General features: G+C 32.9%; 1 protein-coding gene across 11 annotated transcripts in view; it reads right to left on the bottom strand.

The window, feature by feature from the left end:
- Positions 1 to 25,461, bottom strand: part of Snap91 (synaptosome associated protein 91) — a 120,388-nt gene that overhangs the window by 31,974 nt on the left and 62,953 nt on the right. For 9 of the 11 annotated variants that reach the window (XM_058575871.1, XM_058575875.1, XM_058575888.1 and 6 more), the window contains exons 10-15: positions 19,558 to 19,628; positions 14,304 to 14,331; positions 11,443 to 11,552; positions 9,328 to 9,440; positions 5,879 to 5,893; positions 5,568 to 5,735 (exon numbers count right to left, since the gene is read on the bottom strand). In XM_058575871.1, the coding sequence (XP_058431854.1) occupies positions 5,568 to 5,735; positions 5,879 to 5,893; positions 9,328 to 9,440; positions 11,443 to 11,552; positions 14,304 to 14,331; positions 19,558 to 19,628 (505 nt within the window). The remainder of the gene's footprint in view (positions 1 to 5,567; positions 5,736 to 5,878; positions 5,894 to 9,327; positions 9,441 to 11,442; positions 11,553 to 14,303; positions 14,332 to 19,557; positions 19,629 to 25,461) is intronic. The other 2 variants (XM_046432006.2, XM_058575884.1) reach the window with 1 other exon arrangement.

Genomic DNA, 25,461 nt, shown 5'->3' with positions numbered 1-25,461 from the left:
AAAAATGCATTTTTATGGCCCATGCACTTTTGGCAATCATAAAACAATTATTCTTTGTGCACCTTCATGTTAGTTAACATGCAAATGGAGGAGTATCGATACTGCTGAGGCCTATAAGGATCCAACCAGATTCTCATTGTATAAGGGCTCTGAGAAGCATGTTTTATGTATCATTAGAAATTAATGGATGTGAAAATTAAAATACAAAAATAATTTTATCATGTAATTTAAGCCATTAAACTTTCATGTCTAGGTGATACTTTTTCACTATGTTACTATAATGTCTTTTTTTAATGCAAATAATATTAAATAGATGATGGCAATGTAAACAATCAATTTAATTTAAAAATTTTTTATGGTCTAGTACAGACAAAATTATACTGTCAACATGAAAGGTTTACTAACTATTCATAAATGTTAAGTCTTTACTATCCATGACAATTAGCATCAAGTACTTATTTTAAAGGAATAAAGATAAACAAATTAGGTCATGATGCTATAATGTCTTCATTTCTACTTAAATTTGTTGTTTTAAAATATTATTGTATTTTCCTAGTTTTTTGGAAAATGATTTATTATTGACAGATTAAAATTAGATGATGAGTACATTTTTATTTATAGGAGGAAGTTCACTAACATCCAGGCAGGACCAGTTTAAAAATACCTACTTAATAAATGGCTGGTATATGCATTTCCAATGCAGTTCTGCCAGCACATCATGTTAATTATGGTAAAGTACCCTTGGGTTCCATCCCCAGTACAAAGGAAAAAAAAAATGAAAGAAAGAATTTGTTAAATATGGTTGGGAAATGCCACACAGTATATTCCTTATCCCTCTCCTCAGAGATTTATTTGGAATATTAAGATCTAGGAAGTCCTACAGTCAAGATACTTGCTTCTCAGTTGAACTCCATATGCCCCAAACTGGGCTAGGTACAACACACATTTAATTAACACACCGAAGCCTAGTGTTTTGTGGAATATGAAAGCACTAAATTTTGAGACTCATTTCAAAGGGCCTTTTTTAAAACACAAGTAACATATAGAGTAATTTGATCTGATTGCTTCTCTCAGCTATACTGAGGGAATATATGTCATGTCTGGAGGCCCAATAAATAATTTTGGGGAATGAAAACTACATGGAGGGGCAGGCAAAACTACATCCCCAGATACGAGAAGACTTTGAGCACCATGAAACCCTAAGAGAAGGGCAGAAAAACACAAAAAAAGTGTAAGAGGAGGTTGAGGGGACCATACATTTTCTGCTTTGTCAGGTCTGTTTTTCTTTTCATCCCTATATGACATGGAATGGAGGCCAATAATAATGGGAAGAGTAGAAACAAACAGTAGTCATATTTTTAACATTATTAAATCTAAATGTTGCAACTATCTTGTAACGTAGCTTCTAGTACTTTGATTCTGTAGATAAGAGAACCAAGGCTTAAAGATTTTAAGTGTTCTCACCATAGGAAATGATTAATGAGATAATACATATGTTAATTGGCTTGATTTAGCCATTTCACAATGTATATGTATTTCAAAACATCATGTTGTACATGACTATATATATATATGTGTGTGTGTGTATATATATATATATATATATTTTTTTTTTTTTTTTTAATTTGTCACTTAAAAGAAAATAAAAATTTTAAAAAGTCACATGACTTGGCCAAGGTCATACAGCCAGCAAACGGCAGAGTTTGGATTTGGCCTGCAGCTGTCTGGTGGAGTTTGTGTGTTTCCCAATGTACTGTGCTGTTATGTACCATGAAGCCTTCTATTAAATGATTCCTTCCTTCTAAGATGATACATGTATTCATGTCAGGGGTCAAGGAGATATTCATGGACTCTCTAGGTTATCACTTAGGTTTAAGTAGGTGAAATCTGTATTTCATCCTTAGGAGAAGGTTCCTCTGCCACATGTCACCAACACCTCTCCTTCCAATGCTGCTCTTGTTAAGACTAAACATTAAGAACTTAACTCATCTCCTTCTGTCAAAGCTTTTCTTAAAAGTAAAAGCCCCAGGAGCTCTAGTCCCCAGCTGTCTGAGTCTGCTCAGTCCAGGAGAAGGATGTATGAATGAGTCTCCAGATGCCACCACCATCACTGTTGAAGTGTGGTCACAAAAAAGATTCTGAGCGGAACTGCCCCACGGGGCCCAGTCAGCCCCCAGAATTGTGGGAGAAAATAAAATTTTCATGTTGTTAAAAAAAAGACAAGAAAAGTTTCTTTTAATACCTAGCTGCCCCCACCCCCCATTATCAGTGGCAGCATTATCTTTCCAGTTTTGCAAACCAAGCTTTTTCCAATCCAGTTATTTTTCCCCTGTTAGCCATTCGCAGTTCATTTCTATATTCTGCCAGTTTTTCAACTAGTGCTATTTCCTGGAAATGCATGCTCCTGCTCCTCCATACTGATGGACTCAGGCCAGACTCTCACCAGCAAACTGAGCTGACTGCTGCAACCTACTGTTTCTTTCTTTTTTTTTTTTGTTGTTTTTGTTTTATTTCTAGCACTCCGAAAAGAATTTTCCCCTAATACTTTTAATCACATGACTACCTTTCTCAAAACTTCCAGTACCTAGTCAGATTCTCCTAGTCAGAACTGATCTCCAGTTTACTACAGCCACATATGCCATTTATCACTCCTATATTCAGCACAAAGACAACCATTGTCATCAATGGCCCAGAAGTCACCGTTCTGGTTCCCTTTACCCTAGATAATAAAACTATCACAGGAAATCTAGTTGTAAGTGCTTATGTACTTACTTAAGTACTTAAGTACTGGTTTTAAGGAAGGTCTATTAACTTACTTCTCTAACATGTAGAAATAGAGTCAGGCTTGTGAGCTAAGTTCTTTGGTTTCTAGGAGCTTTGTTTTATGCTCACAGACCTGTCCTCATGAAGGATTGTTCACAAATTGACAAAAGTTCATTAAAAGGGTCCCCTTGTGGAAATGTTGAGGAATTAATACCAACTGAGCATTCTAGTGCTTAGAAAACCCCAGGTTGCTATAAACCAATGTGCTATATTAGTGAAGTTTGAATAAATGAAAAACAGGATGTTTTTAAATATTTTGTCTTTCATTTTTATCAATATCTATGCGTTTTACTGAATTGTTAAGCATATTGTTGCCTTATAATTTTGTTCTGCATGACCACAAAAAGCAGATTCTATTTCTTAAAAGTTCACCTTAAAGAAATAAAACATTTAGTAAATGTATCTGAAAAGACATTTTTTAATGACTTAAATGAACTACCTACATTGATAGGACTAAAATACTATGTGGATATCACTTTGAATATTTCTTTAAAAACAACAGATATTTTCTATTTTCCAAATTTATAATTCATGTATAATACTAAAAGACAGAAAAATTTAAATGTTTTTGGATTTCATAATCATGAGACTAAACAGTGATTTTTCTAAAATTGAAAGCCATTAAGCTTATTTTCATAGAAATCTACTTACTTGTCATAAACATTACTTGCAACCTGAAGAAGATACATTTTAAAGTTGAATACACAAAATATAACTAGTGACCTTATTAGAGTTTTCCCACTTGCCCAATTTAGAGAGACAATATATTAAAATGGTCACACAATATGCTCAAAGAGATTTAAGTTTATGTTTCTATTTAAAGTAAAATTTCTAAATGACTTCTTATAAAACAACTAAGCACATGCAAGATAACAGGAAAACAGTGACATATATAGACACCTGGAGACAGAGGATAGAGCTTTGACAGCTGTCAGAGGCCAGGAGACACTTCACAGAATTATGCAGATCAATAGAATGATTATGATGAGATTTGCAGATGAACTCATCTTTGCTCATGTTCCAGCCAGATGGCTAGGAAGAATACTAATCACAAGGGCAGTCCTGTTCTTTGGCATTAAGTTATGTGACTGAAGTACTAGTCCTTGAAACTTGTATTTAAAGGTAAAAAAGAATGTCATATGAAAAAAAATTCAAACATAAAGATTTTCCTATTTGATAAATAAAATCAAAGTAGTGACAAATGACAAGGACAAACCACATAAACGCCCAAAGACTATTTCAGAGAAATATCTCAGGTTTATTATTTGAGAAGGCTATGAGAGACACAAGACAGAGTTGACTGATTTCTCAGAGTTAATCAAACTCCTAACAGGTGGACTAGAAACCAAAAATTTAAATAGCAAAAACTGTAGAAAGATTTCAGCACACAATCATTATCTATCCTGTCCACATTTTCCATTTTCCTTCTAGTTTTTCTATTAACACAAACCTATGGGAAATCATCCAAACCCAACACTAATAAAGGGGGCAGGGAGAAGGAGGTAAGAAGTTGATTTTATATATTTAAGCTAAAACTTAAAATTTTGATTTCCGATACAGTGGTATAACTGAAAAACCAATTTTCTTTTTTGGAGACTCTTCATAATAAAACATAGAAGGATGTGTAACCCTCTCTCCTCTGCTTTTTGGAAAACAGGTTTCTCCTTGTAGGCATGGCAGCATGGTGAAGGGGAACAAAATCTCCCTTGTGAGCCAGTGACTGCAATGCCGTGACAAGCAGCTAAGCACTATTTATTCTGGGCGACCTCAGAGCCTGGGGCAGGGCCACAGATGAGTGGTATGTGACAGTGCGTAAGTGTGTCTTCCCAGGGGAGGGCACTGATCCCACCAGGGCCGGCCAAGTCCCTCCTGCCCTATCATTTGTTCCCTCTAAATTCCTTACTACATTCTCAAAATGCTCTGGTAAAGATATTATATGGTAATGAAGAAATACAAAACTATAATGACTATAACACTACTCAATATTTATATCTGATATATGCACTTCTCTAGGTTTGGACACCAGCTCCACTCAAATGGAAATATATAAATAAACTGCCTTCAGATGGTTCATCAGGTCCAGGAATATTACACTGGCAGAGTCTAGGGTATCTCACATTTGCTTGGAAAGCACATTTCTAGACAATCATTTCAAAGATTGACCTAAACCTGTTTTAAATCAGCATGTCAAGTACTGCTTCAGATGTTGTCTCAAAGTTCCAAAGTCCAAGATGATCCTTTTTTTAACTTGGACAGAACAAGCTGAAAGTTGCAAAAATTAGGCATAGCCCTAAACTTTCTTTAGAGAACTCCAAATCTGAGCTATTCTTACATGTTTTTCATCCTAAATATTAAGAAATGACTTAAGAGTATTTACCTCCCATATTCTTCAAATAGTCTCTGGGCTAGTTCTAATCTGGCCCCAAAGTCAAACGTGAATATGACAAAGAAGTCTGTCTCATTCACATATAAGTACTGCAGGGCAGGAGCATGTATAGGATCAGAGTTCTGGCAGGAACTTAAATCCTAAACTGAGATCAAACGGGCTTAACCTATTGCAACCTCAGCTACAAAAGGGGACAAAGTTGATGGATTTAGCAATGATAATTATATATGAACAAACACTGGAAAAGTACCTATGCACTCTGCCATGCTGTTATATAATGTAAAAAGAGGCCTTAACTCTCAGGTAATTTGAGCCATCCCCAAAGGAAAATTAAAGAGTAGAGATATGACTGACTAACCTCCAAAGAGATCCACGTCAGCAGTGACAGCCGTCACAGTGGTGGTAGTTGAGGCAGAAGCTGAAGCAGTTGCAATTTCAGCAGTTGTGGTGGGAGGGGTAGGTTCTGGTGCGAACGGGTCTGAAATCTGTGCTTCAGAGGGAACAGAGGAAAGTGCAGCCAACGAATCTGCATTGCACCAGAGAAGGAGAGCAAATGGAAGCAAAGGAAAGGAAAGGACAAATAAACCAGATCCCCAAAAGTCAAAAGAGGACAGTTACTAAGACACAGAAGTCTGTCCAAAAAAAGTTTGAAAATAAAGCTCTACTCACCCTCTCCCAAAAGGTCTATTGATGTCCAACGTGCGGCAGCATATGAAGAAATAAGAGCTCAAGCTGAAACATTCGACCATACCAATACCCAAGCCGGGCGAGGCACAGAATAAAGATATGTTGGCTTTATGGACCTTCCCAGACCATTTGTGATTAAAGCATACATGCATTATTTGTTATTACCATGGAACTTTCAAGCTGGAAAAGACCTTAGGGATCCTTTAGATGAACTTCCAATTTTATAGATGGGAAAATGGAGGGCAAGGGTGGTCAAGAGACTTCACCTGAAATCTGGCCTAAACAAATTACCTGAGAGTTCAGGCATCTTTTTATATTATATAACAGCATGGCAGAGTGCATAGGTACGATTCCAGTGTTTGTTCATATGAAAAACTCATGGTACTTCCTACCAGATATATCATTTCATCTGCTTTGGCTGATTTCACTGTACTACAAACATCAATTCTGAAGAAAAGACAGCTAAACTTGGTCAACCTTCTTCATTTGATGTATAATTTAGGCCTGGAATTCCGGAGAATAAGTTTGAGCTTTATAATAGCTGCAGGTTAGATAACAGAACATACCAGTATCAAAGAAGTAAAAGGAAGCTTAGGTGCTAGGAAAAATAAGCTATAACCTAAAATATTTTCTTTTTCATAAGTTTCATACTATCCGATGTTTTTCAATGGGATATATAATTTTGACCCTTAAAAGCAATTTTATGTGACAATATGTGAGAAGAATCTGTATGAAGAATTAAGAGGCACTATGAGACATTAAAGCTTTTCAGACTTTCTGAGGTCAGCATGCTGCCAGGAGGTTCAGACTCTCTTAGTGTCCAACAGTGGAATTATAGTTAGCCTCCTAAATAAACAACCTAAGAGGGGTTATTCTTAATTATATAATAACTTCAGGTTAAGCATTCAAATGTCCTGGGGCATTCTCACATATACTCTGTTGTGTGATATATCTCAGGGCTTATATTTAAATTTATGAATGCCATTGGGAATTTATTTTAATCATGAAGTGATTTTATTGAAATTCATTAGGAAGCTATTTTTAGGGCCTTAAAAACAATGTGAGAACTCAGTAAAACAAAATTTCTAGAAGATATATAAAACACTGAGAACATAAATTTGACATTGAAAATAATCACATTTGTTTAACACTACAAAAAATACACTACCCCACACACAGCTGTTACAATTTAGCATCGTCTTCAATCACTAGGAATTTGTAGCTTAAATACAAAGAGATGGTAACTATCATTTCTCCCTTTCACATTATAGTTGTTTACTTCAATTTTTGAAGGAGTATAAATTGTGTTATTTTGCTTAGAAATTAGAGAATTTACTTATTAGTATTTCACCCTAAACTTTTCTCTTGCTAAGAAATGCTGCAATTATGGAGTTTTGTGGTGATAAAAATGCTGTTTAGTCATGAAAAGCTGACCATTCAGCCCAGTGTGGTGACCCAAACTGGTAATTCCAGTGAGTCAAGGGTTTCTCAAGTTTGAGGTCAGCTTTCACAACTTCGTGAGACCCTGAAGCAACTTAGTGAAACTTGTCTCAAAATAAAAATTAAAAAGGACTGGGAATGCAGCTCAGTGGTAAAGCCCCGCCTCAGTAAAAAAAAAAAAAAAAAAAGAAAGACCATCCAGCCCTAAATCCCTAAACCAAGGCTTCTAGAAGCCAGCCTACAGTGCCTTTGTACCAATAATTAAAAGTGCTCCCTCTAGTGGGAAAGGTTAGAAAAAGAAAAGCATCTCTTCCTTTCATCACTAAAGGGTCAGTAAGTTCTAAATTTGGAAAGTATGAAGACATTTTTATTTAAATGACTGAAGGAATTAAAAAATAACTCATCTACATATGACTGAAAAAAATTTTGTATAACAAACAAATTTACAATTTTATAATTAAAACTAAATTTTAAATTGTAAAATTTTATTGAAGTCATTTATATGAATTTTATGGCTGAGAAAATTTGATTTAGGGGTATTTGATTCGAAACATTCTTAAATAGGAAAATATAATACATTGTGTAAAATATTACTGTAATGAAAAGATATTGTTAGCAAATTGAAACTATTTAAAAGAAATCTCAAAAAGAAAAAGGGCACACAAGAATAATACCCTCATAAATATTTTCAGCAACATTTTCGTTTTTCAGCTGAAATTTAATATATTTAAATGAAGCTTCAAGAACAATCTAAAGAAATTGAAAACGTCAGAGTTAGGAGTTGAACATTTCAATATAGAAGGTTTGAACATTTAAAATGTTCATGTTTGTAGTTAGCAATTTTATTTCTGAAGTAGTTAACTTTCTGTCATTTTTGTTACCCAAAAACTTGGAATTAAGATTAATAGATTGCAGAATGTACTTCTGATGTTATGCTGATATACTATATTATCAGCCCACCCCAAAATTATTTATGTAACTTCATTTGACTTTGCTATTTACTATTAAATAAAGACTGATTCTGAAAGGCTCTATTAAGTTACAAATCTTGTCTGCTAATGATGCAAATTATTTCTGTCTGGGATCAAGATCATGATTTTTGTTGCTAACAAGGTACTAACTAGTTTTACCATCTTATTCGAACATTCTTTTTTTTTTTTTAAGTGTCTATGAACACACAGTTCCTCAAAACACTCTTTGAACCAGCTGTATTATCTAATTGATTTCCTTTTACTGAGTTTCTAAGTCTTTTACTTGTGCTGCTTCTATAGTTGTGCCATGTTTTGAAAATTTTTATTATGATAGTTTGATATAATGCAGCATGATATTAAAAAATAACTCCTTGCAGCTTTGAGAATCATGTAGCAATTACCTTAACTTTATATGAGTATAAAATACCTTTAATAAGTATTTATAAAAGGTAGATTTTTCTGAGATCCATGAATCAAACAGGAAATAACTGCTTAGATATGATTATTCTTGATCAGAGTAGTGTGGATTTTTTCTGACACAAACAAGAATCTGTAATAGATTTCAATTTTATGAAGTCAAGTACAATGTGAATAAACCCAGTTCAGGCCTAATGCCATCCAAGAACTACACCAGATCAAGCCAAATTAGAAATGCTGCCTTAAGTAAGACAAATTCATGGGAATATTCAATTCCTTTAAAGCACCAATCTCTAGAGAATAATTTCTAATAATAATCAGAATCTTAGAATTACAAAGAAAAAATACTTCCTTTGTTACAACTTTTAAAATATAGTCTGTATGTAAAATAAAAGTATTTAACTACTTGAACATTTAAACTGTATTATATTTTCTCTGTCTCTTTCTCAATTTATACTACAATCAGTAGATATCATTCTTAGCATTTTCTCTACAAGCTTTTAATATTGTTTTGGATGACTGGAAGCTAAATATAACAATTTACTTGAATAAAAACAACCCTGTAATGCCAGTAGAATGTCAGGCCTATTCCATTCCACTCACCTCCCCATGCAGTGGCTCCTCCAGCAGGTGGCGGTGCTGGGGCGGCGGCTGCTGCTGCTCCTGCAGAGAAGTCTGGCTGGAGGTCCAGCAGATCACTGGATGGTTTAGAAGCGCTGAAAGGAAAATACAACTTTAAAATCAGATGCTGAAATTTCATAATGTCAAGCTGTTCCTAAAGACTTACGTAGAAAATATAAAAAAATGTAGATACTTTAAATCCAGTGAAAAAGTAATATTTTTGAAAGTATAGCAGTATAGCATATACCAAGGGTTGTTAGATTACTTTTTTTTTGGGGGGGGGGAAATATATAAAACTTTATTGATATCCATCAATGGATATGTACATAAACAAAAACTTAACATGAATTCATAGAGGAAGAGTGTATTGCAAATGTATTAATTCTGTAAAACATCATATCTAAGGACTCATAGTAATTACAATAAAAATAATAATATATATTTTGGGTGGAACTCAAAATATTGATTCACAAACTTAGGTGTAAATTCAAAGGTCCAAGAATTGTCAAGATTAAAATAAAATTTAAAAAAATCATTTATTTAATCAAAAATAAATATTATTTATTTATTTTATTTATTTTTTTATTGGTTGTTCAAAACATTACAAAAGTGTTAGATTACTTTTGCAAAGGAATTGTTGGTATTCTAGGCTTTGAGGGACAAGTAGTCTCTATCACTACTCAGTTCTGCCACTGTAGTACAAAAGAAGACACGGTGCAATACAGAAATAAATTGACATGTGTTTATTCCAGTAACACTTTATTTACAACAGTAGTGAGCTGGATTTGATCCATGGGTAGTATTCTATATGGCAATAAAAATCATAAGCTGAAGATTATCTTTCCTCTACTTCTAAAAATTTTTTTTAGATAGAAAAAATTCATGTCTTTGTAAAGAATTTATAAACCAAGGAACACTAAAGTCAATAATTAATTGTAAATGTACCTTTTTCCTAAATTAGATTATAATATATGAAGTTTTTCTCAAAACAGTAGTTCTATTATTATCTTGTTTACATATTAGTTTTCCAAACAATATATGTTCATTTCATAAATACAAGTGGACTAAGTAGCAGAAAAGGAAAACATATTTATTATTAAGAGCTTAATCAGGGTTGGAGGTATGGTTCAGTGCTGGTGCTTTTGCCTAGCATGCGCGAGGCCCTGGTTTCCATTCCCTGTACCGCCAAAAAAAAAAAAAAAAAAGCTTAAGAGTCTTATCAGAGATTTCATAAGAAGCAATTTATCTTAATGCAGTAGCAGAAAGGACTTGGTTTTACCAAGCTTGCTTGCTATTATAAAAAGCAGAACCAAGCAAGTAAAGCATATAGTTAACATGGGTATGATCCCTGAATTTATGGCTCAGTTAAAAATTCAAGTCTCCAATTTCAAGGCATTCATAGTCACCTTTATAGGTACTACAATAGGAGACAAGAATCCTCTCAAGGTCTCAAAGCAAAAGAACAAAGACTTGAGCCAAAATTTTTATTTGAAGAAGCCCCAACAAGTTGGTGATTCTTTTGGTAGCTCTGAGATTTCACAGAATGCACAATCAGACCAACCTTTCTCACTACTGCTGACACACAGGTGATATGAAAGCTGATTAGAAATACCCTGAAAGCTTTTCCCTATTGCCTGAGTTTGGGTTCCTTGTGTGCTCACCTAACTGGCCTACAACTCCAAGTTTGTCGTTGCTGTTATTTTTAAAGCATTTTGAAACACCTTTTAAGTTTTCCGCAAGAAGAAACTAATTTTAGTAGACATTTTCCAGGTCAGCCAATATCAGAAGAACCTACAGGTATGTGCATCATTCTTCCTCTTCCTTTCCCAAATGTGTAAGCAACAAGGTAATCTGTATAGCTTAGATATTTCTAACCATCAAAGAGGTACAAGCCTAAGTACCTGCAAGAGTGTGAGAGAATTTATTTTAATCATGAAGAAATTTTATTGATATGTTGTGGGTCAAAAACAATCTCAGATATCACATTACCAGGAAGTGATTGCGTTTGGTGAAATCATGTGGGTACCATACATGAAAAGAAAACAAAAACCTGATTAAAATATTAACAATCAGTTCACGGCATACTCATTAACTGACCTGACTGGGACAGCCGCAGATGCAGTTGCGAATAAATCAACTGGTGGAGATGTGTCAATAGTTTTAGCTGGTGTAGAATTAGGAGACGTCACGGTTGTGGCTGGCGAAGACTGAAATTGAAGATGCACAACACACCCTAGTCAAATATGAATCCACAGGACACAGAGCAAAAGGAGTTTTGCTTTGCAGATCTATAACATTCCCAGCAATTTTTTGGTAATTCCTCATAGGAGAAAAAAAAAAACTCAAGAAAATCTAAAATCAAGAATTGTAAAATCAATTGTAATATTCATTCCTGTATAAAACATGCCTTAAATTTTAAAAGTTAAATAAAATATACTTAAAATTTTGATAAAATATTTGGACAAACACTGCAATGACTTCTCTTCATGTATTTAAAATCAAAGCTAAATATACTGGAATATAAAATTATTGGGAAGAATCTTACTGGCTGCCATATATTTTGAAAATTATCAGTTATAATAGTTGTATAAAACCAAGGTAATCCTTCTTCCTTCTCACACTAAGCAGACTTCATGCAAAGTCCTTTTACTTTAATATCCAGGCATTCAACCTAAGTAGTTCTCAGTTGTTGGGAAACAATTCACAAGCAAGATTCAAGTCACTGACTGCTCGAGGATATCCTAAAATTTATATGAAATAAGTAAAAATAAAAAGTAAAACAAAATCGAAAAATTGTTTTCCTGAACTATTTTTTTAAAGAAGAGGAGTTAATGATCAACTAACATATTAAGAAATTAAAATTTGTGTGTAGTAGCCATTATAATTCTATTTTACCCAGTGTATTTTATTTTCCATGTATTCATAAGAGAAAGTTTAATGGAACATTTCAAAACAACCTGCTGATACTAATTCTATAAGTGGAAATGAGATATGAGAGCAAATAAAACACACAAAGGCCAAGAGCAAGCAAAGGCTATCAGTTATTGCCATAAATGAGTGTCGGATTTCAATAAACAAAATTTAGAGGAAGTTTTAAAAATAATAATTTAAGAAAGGACTGGATGAGATGAAGAATTTATAATAAACTCAAAATAGTTTATTATAAATACTACTACAAATACTTAAATAGTATTCATCTAATATCTATTCATCCTAGAATATAACTAATCAAGAAGTCAGCATTCAATAGATATAAAACTACCAAACATTCAGCAATCAAGAGAGATAACACATGAGAGGTATAAATATTATTTTTTAGAAAATTCAACTCAAACCTTTCTTCAACAAAAGTACTAATCTTCCAAATGGAAGACAAAAGGTCATCAACAGAATGGGAAAAGCTAACGAAAACTGATTATATGTTATCCATTGTGGACAACAGCAATGCCTCTAAAATACTTTTATTTTAGGCACTATTTGTAAATGAGCTCAGAAAAAAGTGAATGTTTATGACAACACTGGGACTTCAATGACAGAAAATAAATCTTTCCAACATTAATGCAGAAATGAAGGTCTACAAATGCTCATTAAGATGCCCTGTAATAATCTCAGTGGAGACATGAGAGCAAGGGAAAATAAACATATTATGAAAAGAAAATGTCAGGTAATTTCATTTGGCCAGAATGTTGAAATAGATCATCCCGCATTTCATAACACTCTACTCAGTGGGCAAATGTTGGAATTTTTCACATAGACATGATGGTTTTAAACCTGGATTTCTATTAGAAAAACCAGAAAGCTTTCTGCTTGCTTGTTTCATTTGATTGTTTGTTTGAGGTCCTGAGGGGATCTTAAGCAGCCAGCCAGCTGGACACTGGCATAGTACATGGTGTCTGGGAATCAGCAGCACAGTCAAAATGACAGCCTTGAATGTCTGTAATGACATCTATTCTTCAGTGAAATTTGCCAAAGAGGAATGAGCACGTCTATTACAGTTTCACCTGAGAGAAACAATGGCCAATGTGAACTGCAGACCTATGGAAATAAATGCTTTTACCACTGATAATCCTAATCCTGTCTTTCAGCATGCTAATAAAGAGATGGGGAGGTAAAGGAGTTACTAAACTACTGCAGCAGACTGTCTAAAGATTAGTTTGTGGGAAGATCCCTAGTTACAATTTTTTTCTCTGCCATTAAAACTTGCTTTGTACCTTGTATATTACTTATCTCAGGCTCTGATTCAGAGTATGTGAAAATGCTTTCACCAGTAACACATTACATGGATGCGTTTGTTTTCAGTTGTAATGTTAATAAGTGAAAATCTCTCCTACTTTAAATACTTAGTACCAATAGAGGAATAAGTTACATATAACTATACTACATGGGACTGATAAGCTTAATATAAAGGAGAACATATAAAAACACATCTTACCTTTTCTCAAGAAAATTAAACCATATCCCTTGCAATTCTACTTTGGGATATATACCTCAAAGAATTGAAAGTAGGAATCAGATAATCCTTATACTCATGTTCACAGCATCTATTATTCATCATATCCCAGAGATGGTGGCAACTCAAGTATCCATTGATAGATGAATGGATTAACAAATTGTGGTGTGTACATACAATGAAATATTATTTAATCTTAAAAAGGCAGGAAATTTTGGCACATGCTATACTATGGCTGATATGAAGACATGTTAAATACAATAAATCAGTCATAAGAAGATAGATACTGTCCAGAGTAATCAAGTTCATAGAGACAGAGACTGGATGGTGGGTGAATGGGAATTTTTGTTTAATGAATACAGACTTTCATTTTTGGAAGATGAAAAAATTTCTGGCAATGTATGTGCTGATGGTTATACAGCAATATAAATATACTTAATGCCAGTGAACTGTACAGAGATGGTAGAATGGTTATAAAAAACCACACTAAAAACAAAAACAAACTTACCTTACTTAATGGAGAGGGAGCACCAGATCTAAAAGGCAACATAAGAAAATTAAAACTGAATACCCAAGAATACATTTGTAAAAGCATTTAAGTTTGATAACACTTTGTCTAGATTAAACTGCTTATAGTTTTTTCCAAGTAATGAATAAGCTATTAAAGTATTCTTTAATCTTTTACTCAGTTATAATGTCATCTTTCAATATTTCCTATTGGCTTAATTACTAGTACTAGAAATTCTGGAATTAAAAATTATTTTCTCTATCCGAGCTATTCAGTTCTTTCAGCCAATCATTATTGCCTATGCCCCATCAAAATCAAACTGTCAAAATTGCAGTTTTAAAAAGATTTGCCAAGACTTGAGAAAAAGCATGTTGTATATAATTTATGAAAACCTCATTATTTTACAAATTAAAAAACTCACTAAGGTTAACATAAGTGTTAACCTTATATTGCTATTTTTAATCATATTGTAACTCATAAAAGCAGAAAGCCTAGAAAAAATATCTCTGTGTTCCGAGTCTGAAATATGACTCAATATCCACATTCACACTCCTGAAGTGTGTCTGTTTTTATTTTCATGGCTGTAAAAAAAAAAAACGCTAGAAAAAAATACTTCTATCATTCTGTTATGACTAGTGGAACTTTGAAAAAGAGCAGCAACTTATTTCTAAGAGAGTAAAGGAACATTCAGAAAAGCTAAATATTATTTAAAAGTTAGATTAGTGGTAGCATTGACCATTGTACATCATATCTAGAAAAGGATCCATAAACAATTGCCTGAACAGCTTACTTTTTACTCACATGAACTGGTGGAAAAATGAATCGTGAAACAAAATGAAGACAGTACATTTTAGTAAGATGGTGTTCTACTCATCTACAGAGAAAATAGCACATACAGTAGTAGCAAAACAAAACTAGCAGAAGGTAATTGGAATTTTGTACAACATTATGATCCTTTTCCACCAATTGATCAATAGTGTATGCCAGATTAATCTTTTCCATGTATATTTATCTATAATTTCTCATTTCAAACGGTCTACTGAAAGAGATTCACAGTATTTTCTCTAACTATAGAAACTTACTTAGGAACTTAAAAATCTAGTACAGCATAAGACTGAAAATTCTCTCATTTTTGACTACTAATTTCTCTAATTCACCTTTTATAACAACTAAAAGAGAAAGAAAAAGAAAAAAAAGCATGTCATTTGACATGGTCTCTTTCTTAGATTTAAATTAATTTCTCAGGAAACATTCATGAGTCAATTCTTTGCAGTATTGACACAATGACAAATATTAATACAGAAAAGAGAATTGAGAATAAGCATGAACTTTTGAAATACATTCCCCAGCCAATAAATAAAAAATGATATCATATCTTTTGCCCTGTAGTAAGAATAAAGTAAAAATGATGGAATTGAATTTCTTATTGTTAGAGAACATCATACTCAAAGCTAACTGTGAAAAATATAATTGGCAAAGGAATCCATTTGTAAAACACCCAAGAAGAAAGGATTACTAAATGGTACTTGTAGTTATTCCATGGATGAGCAAATGAAAATCTCTACTATCTCTGTTGAGCTATTATCCCACTTACCACATCATAGTTTAATTGTCTGCTTAGCTATCTGTCTTCATCCCTGGATGCTACGTTCTTTGAAGGGAAGGAACTCATCCTGTTGTTTTATATCCTAGCACTCTGTATAGCATCTGGTGTTTTCTACATTATTTGAAACTTTCAACAAGAATGCATTCATTTATTCATTTTATAACCAATAAGTTAACCAGAATTCTTAAAAAATATATTTTTCTGTGAAACTAAGCTGTCCAGATGGGAGACCTCTGTTCCCCTTGACCAGATTTAGCTTTTGTCCTGATTTAATAAAAAAAAAAGGTGAGAACCAAAGGATCTCCCATGGGTTGTAGCTTTAAAAAGCATCGTTAATCACTGAATAAAACTGGAGGGCTTCTAGGCTTAGAAGGTTAACAGCTTGCCTGAGTCTCATCATTCTTTAATGGTAAATTCAAGGCTCTACTCCAAGTCTGTCTGCTGCCCAGAGCCTGTGTTGATACCCTTTCCAGTTTGCCCCACTTAAAACACAAATGAGCCAGTACATTTGTTCCTTTCTTACACAACACATAAATTGCTGCTTCGTATTTATTCCTTGCTTGAGATCCCATCTTATTGTTGGTCACTGCCCTTAATGAAAGAAAATACTATAACCTTTTATATATAGGTAATGATGTTTATTAAAGAGCAATACTTTAAAAAATGTTCTTCTAGAGAAATCAAGCACATCTGAACTGAGGTGGAAAAAATAACACAGTGTGATAATTTTAGAGGGAATGAATGACCCATCGGGTAATCTATTCTAAATTCTGTAACAATGCTATGATCAAATCCATGAATTTTTACTATGAACACAGCAAATACCAAGGTTTCCTTCCAATATGGTAATAGTAAGCTGTCAAAGAGGAAACTTTGTTATTTTTTTTACTTATTCACAACAATAATCCCTACATAGTTTTGCATATAAATGTTAGAAAAAGACAGAGATGTGAAAAACCTATCTTCATCTTCCAAATAATCTTAATTACAAAAGACATCTTGGTTTCTTGTATTGTTCACATTTAATAAACACACATGTAGGATAAAATAAATGTCTCCCTTTTGTCCTGTTGACTAGTAGAAACAAATAATTCACAAGGGTGTATTATACCATATCACACACAATTTTAAAAGTAAACATCTGTGGACATAAGGTACTAAATATAAAGAGCATAAATATTTTACACAGCAGAGATTTCTAAATGCTTCATTTTATGTATATACTTGATTAGAACTTGGAATAATTTTATACTGCTACTAGATGAACAAAGAAAACAATCTCAGGGAATCCATTTTCTTTATAAAAGTCTTTTGGCACTTCTGCAATATTCTGGGGGGAAACTTTTGACTACTCAACAAATAAAAATTCTTTGATTTCTAAAATTGAAGAGAAATATTTATACACCTAAAATAGATTGTTAGTCTAGATACAAGAAGACCAAAAGAAAGTAAAACCATTTATGCCAGTCACCTTGGAAGACAAAAATAAAGCATAATGAAAAAACACAGATGCGTAAAATGAAATCAATTTTAATGTTCTCAATACTACAGGTGGAATCTAAAAGAGTGTTTTTGCATTTTTAGTAATTACAAAATGCAAAAAGGTCACTCTATGTAGTACTCACCCTTCACTTAAGTTCCCAGGTAAGCACGAACATACAAAGAAGAAAACAGTTAGCTATTATAGCTTATTTATTTTCAAAATAGGGAATAAGCAAAAGACAATTCAAATGTGGTCTCAGCCAATTCAGAAAAGAAATATGACAAGCATAAAATGATTTTAAAGGGGATAGAAAAATTATTCTAGGCAAAAGGCAGTTCAAATGGAATATTATTGAGTTTCATTCTACCTCTTTAGAAATGTTAATTAAACACCCATGGCTAATTTTTCCAAAGTTAGCTTGCAATGGCCACAAGGGGGCAGATTTAGATTTGAAGTCAGGGCTGAAGAGGCATTGGAGCTAGGGAAAGAAGCATCTCTGGTAATAGCAGCATGCTGGTAGCTTTTACGAAATATAAGGGCAAAGTGTGGGCCTAAGCAGAGTACAGGCACCTAGAGGTAAAAAGATCAAGGTGAAACTGGTTTATAGGGTGTGTCTATAGCTGCCCAAGGGAGAGATCAACTCTAGGGGACCTGTAGGTTTCATTAGTTAATGAGCTCATTCTGCCACAGGAGGAGAGACATATAGCTTCCTGCCTCCATTTGTCTAATTGTAATCCCTAGGCAAATCACTGGGATTCCCAGATTCCCTAATAGAGGATGGGCCCAGTAATAAACAGACTGCTGCGATTTAATGTAGTCTCACATCAAAAACCTGTTCATTCATAGCCACACCTAAAGTGGGGCAGACTGTAGTAAGGTCTTGGCAAAGCCCTAGAGAGGTTCTGCCACCCATCATTCCTAGTAGCTCTCCATTGTAGCCTGAACGATTTCTCTACTGTTGTTTATCATCGAAAACATACAATGATTACTATACTCATTTGGAAAAGAGGACAGAAACATCACTTAGCTAATAAAATAACCAACAAAAAAGTAACATCAAGATGTACAAGCCTAGGTTTGGGGAGAATAGTCAGAAAGAAGAAAGCAGAAAAAAGTGACATTTTGACCATTCTATCATAGGTAAAATCCATGATCAGCCTATAACCTTGCAATGATCAGTTCATTGGTTGTCTCTGCTAATTCCTGCTGTCAAGCTAAATAAAATAGTGTAAAGCTGGTATCATCAACAATGACAGTTGACTCTACAGGGACACCAACATTAAATGTTTAGATACTGACCTTTGGAACCAAAAATCTATTGAAGTTACATGTGTTAAATAAAATAGCCATAATACAGGGAAGTTTATCGTTAGGAAGGCTTCATCAGAAATTAGGACTGCAGGTAGCCATCCCAGGATGCATAAGAGTTACACAGGCAGGACAAGGGTAAGCATCCAAGACTGGCAGAATTACAGTTGAACCAGGCACAAAGACCAGAAAGGACTGGGTCTTAAGAACAGAAAAGTTTCCTTCCTGGTGGAGAGATGGAAAAATGGAACCTGGACATTTTTTGCATGCAACAAAGAAAAACAGTCAAAACTGTAAGTACCAAACACAAAGGTAAAAAACAAAATCCAGTAAAGTGTACTTCTCATTGTTTGATTGCTACTTCCTCTATTAAAAGATCTGAGTAAAATGTCAGTAGCTATGACATGCCTAAGTGGGGGGATACTAAAGTCCTGGAAACTATACTTGAGGATTTTGCTTTCTTTACACTGGGGTTAGTAACATAACAGTGTTCAGGATACTTGTAAAACTGCGCTTATTTTGACTCATGACCAACCATTACAGTTTCAATTTTTAAATATGAGCAAATCCTTTGTATTGTAGATTTTTTCTAAGGGCAAATATGTAAATCAGCAAGTTCAGTCAATATAGGAATAATCTATTAATCTGCCATATTAGCTTGCAGGTAGACTGATCACTCATGAGGTCCTACTGACACAAGTAACACAAAGGGCAGGGGTTCTGTGGGAACCCCCCAAAATTACAATATAGCATACCCTGAAACTATAGTAGTATAAGTTTACCATGATAAATCTCATTCTTATAAAGAACGATCCTAGTATTTTTTATCTTATTTAGAATACACAACTAATGCATACTTGTTTCCAGGTTTCTTTCCTTCTAATGTATTTAGATGTTGTTCAAGGGTCTCCATAAGACTGCTGGGAGCCTACAATAAGAAAGTAAAAATAAATGTCTGCATTGTTTTCTTTCAAAGTAAACACACTGTAACATCACTGTAACTTTTCAGGGTGGAAGTTTATGGGTGGAGCCAAATATTCATGTGCAATAATTTCATTTTAGGTTCTTCTGGTGTTTAAATATTTAAGATCCATGGAATCTCAGGTAGGCCCATCTTTTACTAACTCCCCTGCATACCAAATAAACTTTCAGCAGGTTTTCAGTGTAGAGGCTACATTGGACAGACTTTGCTAAGATATTACTTGAATGTAGTATACTCAAATCAAGTTCACAACCTTCCCATAAAGCCACAGTGGAAGAGAGAAAGTGCCCAAATAGGAATTTATAGAAATTTGAAAATACAGTAAAACCTCACATTGAAATATTAAGAAAAAATTGTTATCATATTTAAAAATGGAGACTAAGTGAGAGTTGGAGGAAAAAGAATACAATTTAATAGACATAATAATTAAAATTTGATTATTGAGCTATTTAATTTATGTATATAATAAAGCATTCTGCATTGTCAGACTAAATAATACATTTCAACTCTTAATTAAGAAGGTCGTGAATGTTTCTTTCTATAAATAAAATTTCAGGCAACGAAAAGTGATGTACTGTGTATTAGAAGAGAAATAATAGCTTCATACAAATATTTGACCCAAACTATTTCTCAAGCATTATAAATTTAATTTCATCTTTCTCAAATAATTTTCACCCAAACTAGACCTTAACAGCAGCACAGGCACTCAAAGAAAAGCATTTCATGAATGAATGAAACAACAAACTACATTCACAGGTACATTTAATTTTGATAATTGTTCTTTAATGTGAAACTACTTTTGAAGGACTTCACAGTAACTATGCTAACTGCAAAACTGACTTACAGAATTTGAAGAAATTAATATAATTACATTTAAATTATATGTTTAATGACAAAATTAAATTCTTATTATTTTTTTTAATTTTAAAAGTTTAGAATATATATGATTTATTTAAATTTTATTGATACACTTATAAACTCAAAATTTATATAATTATTATTCACATAATTATATGATTGTAAATGTAAATACTAAGTGAAACAAAACACCCAATTTATAAATATATAAAAATTACTAAGTGAATGAAAATATTAACTTGATCCAAGTGACGGAGGTGTGGTGGGAAGGGACAGCTTTATCAGTGTTATCTAAAAAGCTTTGGACTAAATAAAAAATAAAATAAAAAATTATCAGGATATAATGAATTTAGAAAAGTATAAAAATTAGAATTTTAAGATATAACTCAGGGTAAAAATCAACTAAAAAAACAAAATTCTAGTAAGCTGCAGCTAAGGGTATAGTTGTAAGTCTTAAAAAAATAAATTTTTAAGAGAGATAAAGGAAATTTTGCTTTATATAACCAATTGTAAACCATAAAGAAATGCTCATTGAAAACAGAACATACATTGCAAACAATATTTATATAGAAAAATATATAAGTGACTTCAAAATTTTTAGATGGATTCATATCTGATAAATCCAAAATTGTCATGCTAATTGTTGGTGATGGTGAACATGATCATGATGATGGAACTAGGAGACCTGTGCATATGAATTAAACTTTTTTACATTCAATTTGTTGTTGTTGTTGTTGTTGGGATATGGTAAGGAAAAAAAATATTGAGTCATAGAAACTCTTGTCAGAAGACGTGAGTTCTGAGTATTATATACAATATAAAGAAAGTGATCCTTTGCTAGACTTAAATTTAAAATACTGTCAAATGATAAAAACAAATGATACTTATAGTCATGAAATAGAGAACAACATTTATGGGGTAACAAAAGAGGTCATATTTTCTTCTTTAAAGTTCCTTAGGTATTTTAAACAAATCACCATGAAGATAGTCTGAAATTTCATTCTTCTTGTAGAAATTCTTAATAATTTAACTGAGAAAATTGGAAAATGAAGTAGAAGTTACAAAAATCACATGAGTTGAAATAGAAATCTGACAAGGGAATTCAAGCCTGTAAAACTGACTCTGGATTTAAAGGGGGTTATTTAGCAATACACAGCACACAAAATTAAATTTGGAGCTTTTTAATCCCAGAGGTTTTAAAAGTGCTTTATAATTTACATTTCTTATAAGGACATGAAAGAATCTAAGAGAAACAAATTCTTAAAATGTCTTGGGGAAAAAAAAGAAAGGTATGTTAATATTAATGTCTAGGAGTGCACGAATGTGTGCCTTCTCCACTGTCTATGGCTCTAAAGGACTTCCTGGACTGCAGGATACAATAAATGAAAATGGTCTACATTTCCAAGGAGCAAAACTTTGAGAGTGCCTCTGCTGTTGTAAAAGAAACTCCAGATAACAAAGTATAATTAGCACCTTACTTATTTTCTCATTTAAAAAATGGCAAAGTCAATGATCAAATCAGATGGAAACACCAACCCAAAGAAGAAATCAGACTATGAGAGCTAATAGAAAACAGCAATATTTCCATGGTTACCAATGCATGAGGGTATAGTCTTTAAAAGGAGACTTGACTTTACCAGTAGTTTTCAGATCAACCAGAATTCCTGACATCAAATCCTAAGATATTTTTCATAAATGGAGATATTTTAAATTGGGAACACACACACGCACCACCCCCCAAAGAAATAATATTTAAAAAGCATTTTCTTGAAATAAATTAATAGCTAAGTGTAATGCCTAGGATCCAAAAGGGAGAATCCATCTACAATCCAGATGCTTTCGATCATAAAGTATCATTAAAAGCAATGTAAAAGGAGCAATCAAAAGATTCAAATTTTTTATCATAGCCCGAAAGAAACCATTTGAAAGTGCTGGGAAAAATATTAGTTCCAACATCATATTTACTTCTTACCTGAAACATTACTTTTAAAAGTATTTTGAAAATGTCACTGATATTTATATTTATATATGTATATGTATGTGTATGTATACACACATATTGTACTGGGGATTGAATGCAGGGGTGCTCTACCACTGAGCTCCATCTCTAGAACTTTTTATTTTTTAAGAAGGGTCTTACTAAGTTGCCTAGGTTGGCCTCAAAATTGTGATCCTCCTGCCTTAATCCTCTGAGTTGTGGGATTTCAGGCATACAGCATTCTGGCATAATCATTTAAATGCAGTGATGATTACATGAACAAGTTATAAAGGGCTACAGATGACTACCGTGGTACTTACTGTGTATTCTCTAACCTAAAAGATATACATTAAACTCTTCCATTTTGCTGCAAGAGGATTTCTAATTATTTATTATTTATTTATTTATTAGTTATGAGAACTGATTTTTATAGGAAGTCCCTTTGGTCTACATCACTTCTTTAAAGCTATCCTGTTAGGTATTTTTGTCTATTGCTAGGGCTAGATTCAGTAGTCATGGTAGCCATGGAGAAGCCTGACGGCAAAACCTAATCTCAGGGGACTTAAACTGAGTCCATACAATCTGTTTTTTATAACTCATTTCTCAACTAATCCTAGCCTAACGCTACCTAAAGGATTAAACTCAGAACATCACAAGTTTCAGCTCAGATCTACTGTACTGTCATAGTTGGTCTAAATCCCTAGCTTGGTTAGAGACCTCCATCAGCCCTGTGGAAGGGGCTCTAAATAAGAACTATGGAGGACCTTCAGCTCTGTCTCCCATAATACCAAAAGAAAAATTAAGAAATTTCAGAAGCATACTATACTCTTGTATGAATTTAAATGTACACAGGAAAATCTGACCAGATGAATTTTTATTTTTAAAATTTATTTTGTTGTTAATGGACCTTTATTTTATTTATATGCGATGCTGAGAATTGAACCCAGTGCCTCACACATGTGAGGCGCTGTACCGTAGAGCTATAACCCCATCCCTAGATGAATTTTTCTAAGGCGGTAATTTAAAAATAAATGTTGGGCTGGGGTTGTGGCTCAGTGGTAGAGCACTCGCCTAGCATGTGCCAGATGCTGGGCTCGATCCTTAGCATCACATAAAAATAAGTAAATAAAATAAAGATATTGTGTCCAACTACAACAACAAAAAAATATTTTAAAAAGTTAATGTTCAAGTTTATGTGGCTCCTAAGGTCATTACAAAAGCAGAGGATAGACTGCTACCAGTCTAATGAATCCCTACCACAGAACAGCTTCTATTAGAAGATTTTGCTTTTGGGAGGGTGAAGTCTATTCTCCAAATTATGAAAACAAACATCTTGTATCATTAAATACAATATGTCTCTGGACTTCTTAATAAATTATATAAATTATAATAAATATATGGTATTATTAAATATTAAACCCAAGTATGTGAATGTATACACAATCTTTTATCAATGATATGCTATGATTTTATTTTTATTATTTATTTTTTAGGGTACTGGGATTTGAACCTAGTGGCACTGTACCACTGAGTTACATCTTCAGTCCTTTTTATCTTTTATTTGAGGGTCTTGCTAATTTGCCCCCGACTGGCCTTGAGCTTGTGATCTTTCTGCTCTGCCTCCCAAGTAGCTGGGATTACAGGTGTGCACCACCACACCCAGTTTATCATTCTCCAATTTTAAAAATCAAAAGATATTTAAGTAGTCTCTTAAGTCTTTCCTAATGTCCATTCAGACTGTGCCCAAACTGAGACAAAGAAGGACCTATTCTTTTATTTTATTTTAATTTAATAGATTTTATTTTTTAAATAAATACACGACTGCGGAATGCATTATAATTCTTGTTACACATATATAGCACAATTTTTCATATCTTTGTATATGAAGTATGTTCATGACAATTCATGTACTTTGGTTTTGTTTACATTACAATTCTTATTACACATATATACTACAGTTTTTCATATCTCTATTTGTATATAAAGTATGTTGACACCCAATTCGTGTCTTCATATATGTTCTTTGGATAAAGGGGATTAGCAAGGATGGTGGATTGTGATGGACATTAGGACCTATTCTTAACTGAGCTCCTTTCCTTAACAAAATATCTAGTTTTCATTTTATCTTACAGTAAGGTTTGTCTACAGTGTTAAAATAAAGATGACTTTTCATTTCTAAAAGGAGTTCATTAAGATAAATACTTTAATGTACATCTTCTTAAAGTTAACTTACATTATCTATCTTGGATAAATGCATGTAAATTTTTGTTATAGCTGTATAGATGAAACTACTTATTTTTGTTTAATGAGTTACAAAGATAAATTTACTTCTGATAAAAAGATTTTAAAATAACATTTTATGCAACCTTAATTTTTATCCCTACTCAAATTACGTCAATATCTTATTCAAGCACACACCTACTCTAAGAATACTATTGTCTTATAGAAATACTTTATATGAATATTCTGTCTAATAGAAAGAGTTATCTTCCAGCTTTTAAACTAAAAAACACAATGTCTTCAAATTTTGAACTGCTAAGTTTTATTTATGAAGAATTCTTTATATTTGATAGGTATTTTAATAATACACATACAGAAAAATATTTCTCTGTGTGTTCCTAATTTTTAATAAAAATTTAAAGATTAACATTTTAAATATGTAAGTATTTAAAGACATTTAAGGATAGCAAACAATTAAAAGCACTTTGATACTATTAAAAAGTGGGTAATTTATTATGATGATTTCCTTCTATTACAATGACTTTTTAAATTTATAGACCAAAAAATTCATAATATTTGTCATGGTATATAAGATAACAGTTCTATATTCTCTCCCATCATTTCTATAACAACATTGTTTCTAGTTAAAGGACATGTTTGGGACTGAAATTTACCATTACAGAGTGATTAAGCAAAAACTGCTTTTTTCGGTTATGAGAAGTG

Source organism: Marmota monax, unplaced genomic scaffold, assembly GCF_021218885.2.
Source record: "Marmota monax isolate L192 unplaced genomic scaffold, Marmota_monax_Labrador192_F-V1.1 WCK01_AAM20220418_F8-fsc00013, whole genome shotgun sequence".
Taxonomy (NCBI): Eukaryota; Metazoa; Chordata; class Mammalia; order Rodentia; family Sciuridae; genus Marmota; species Marmota monax.
Note: the sequence above shows the minus strand (reverse complement) of the source record. Positions and strands in the feature narration are given on the sequence as shown.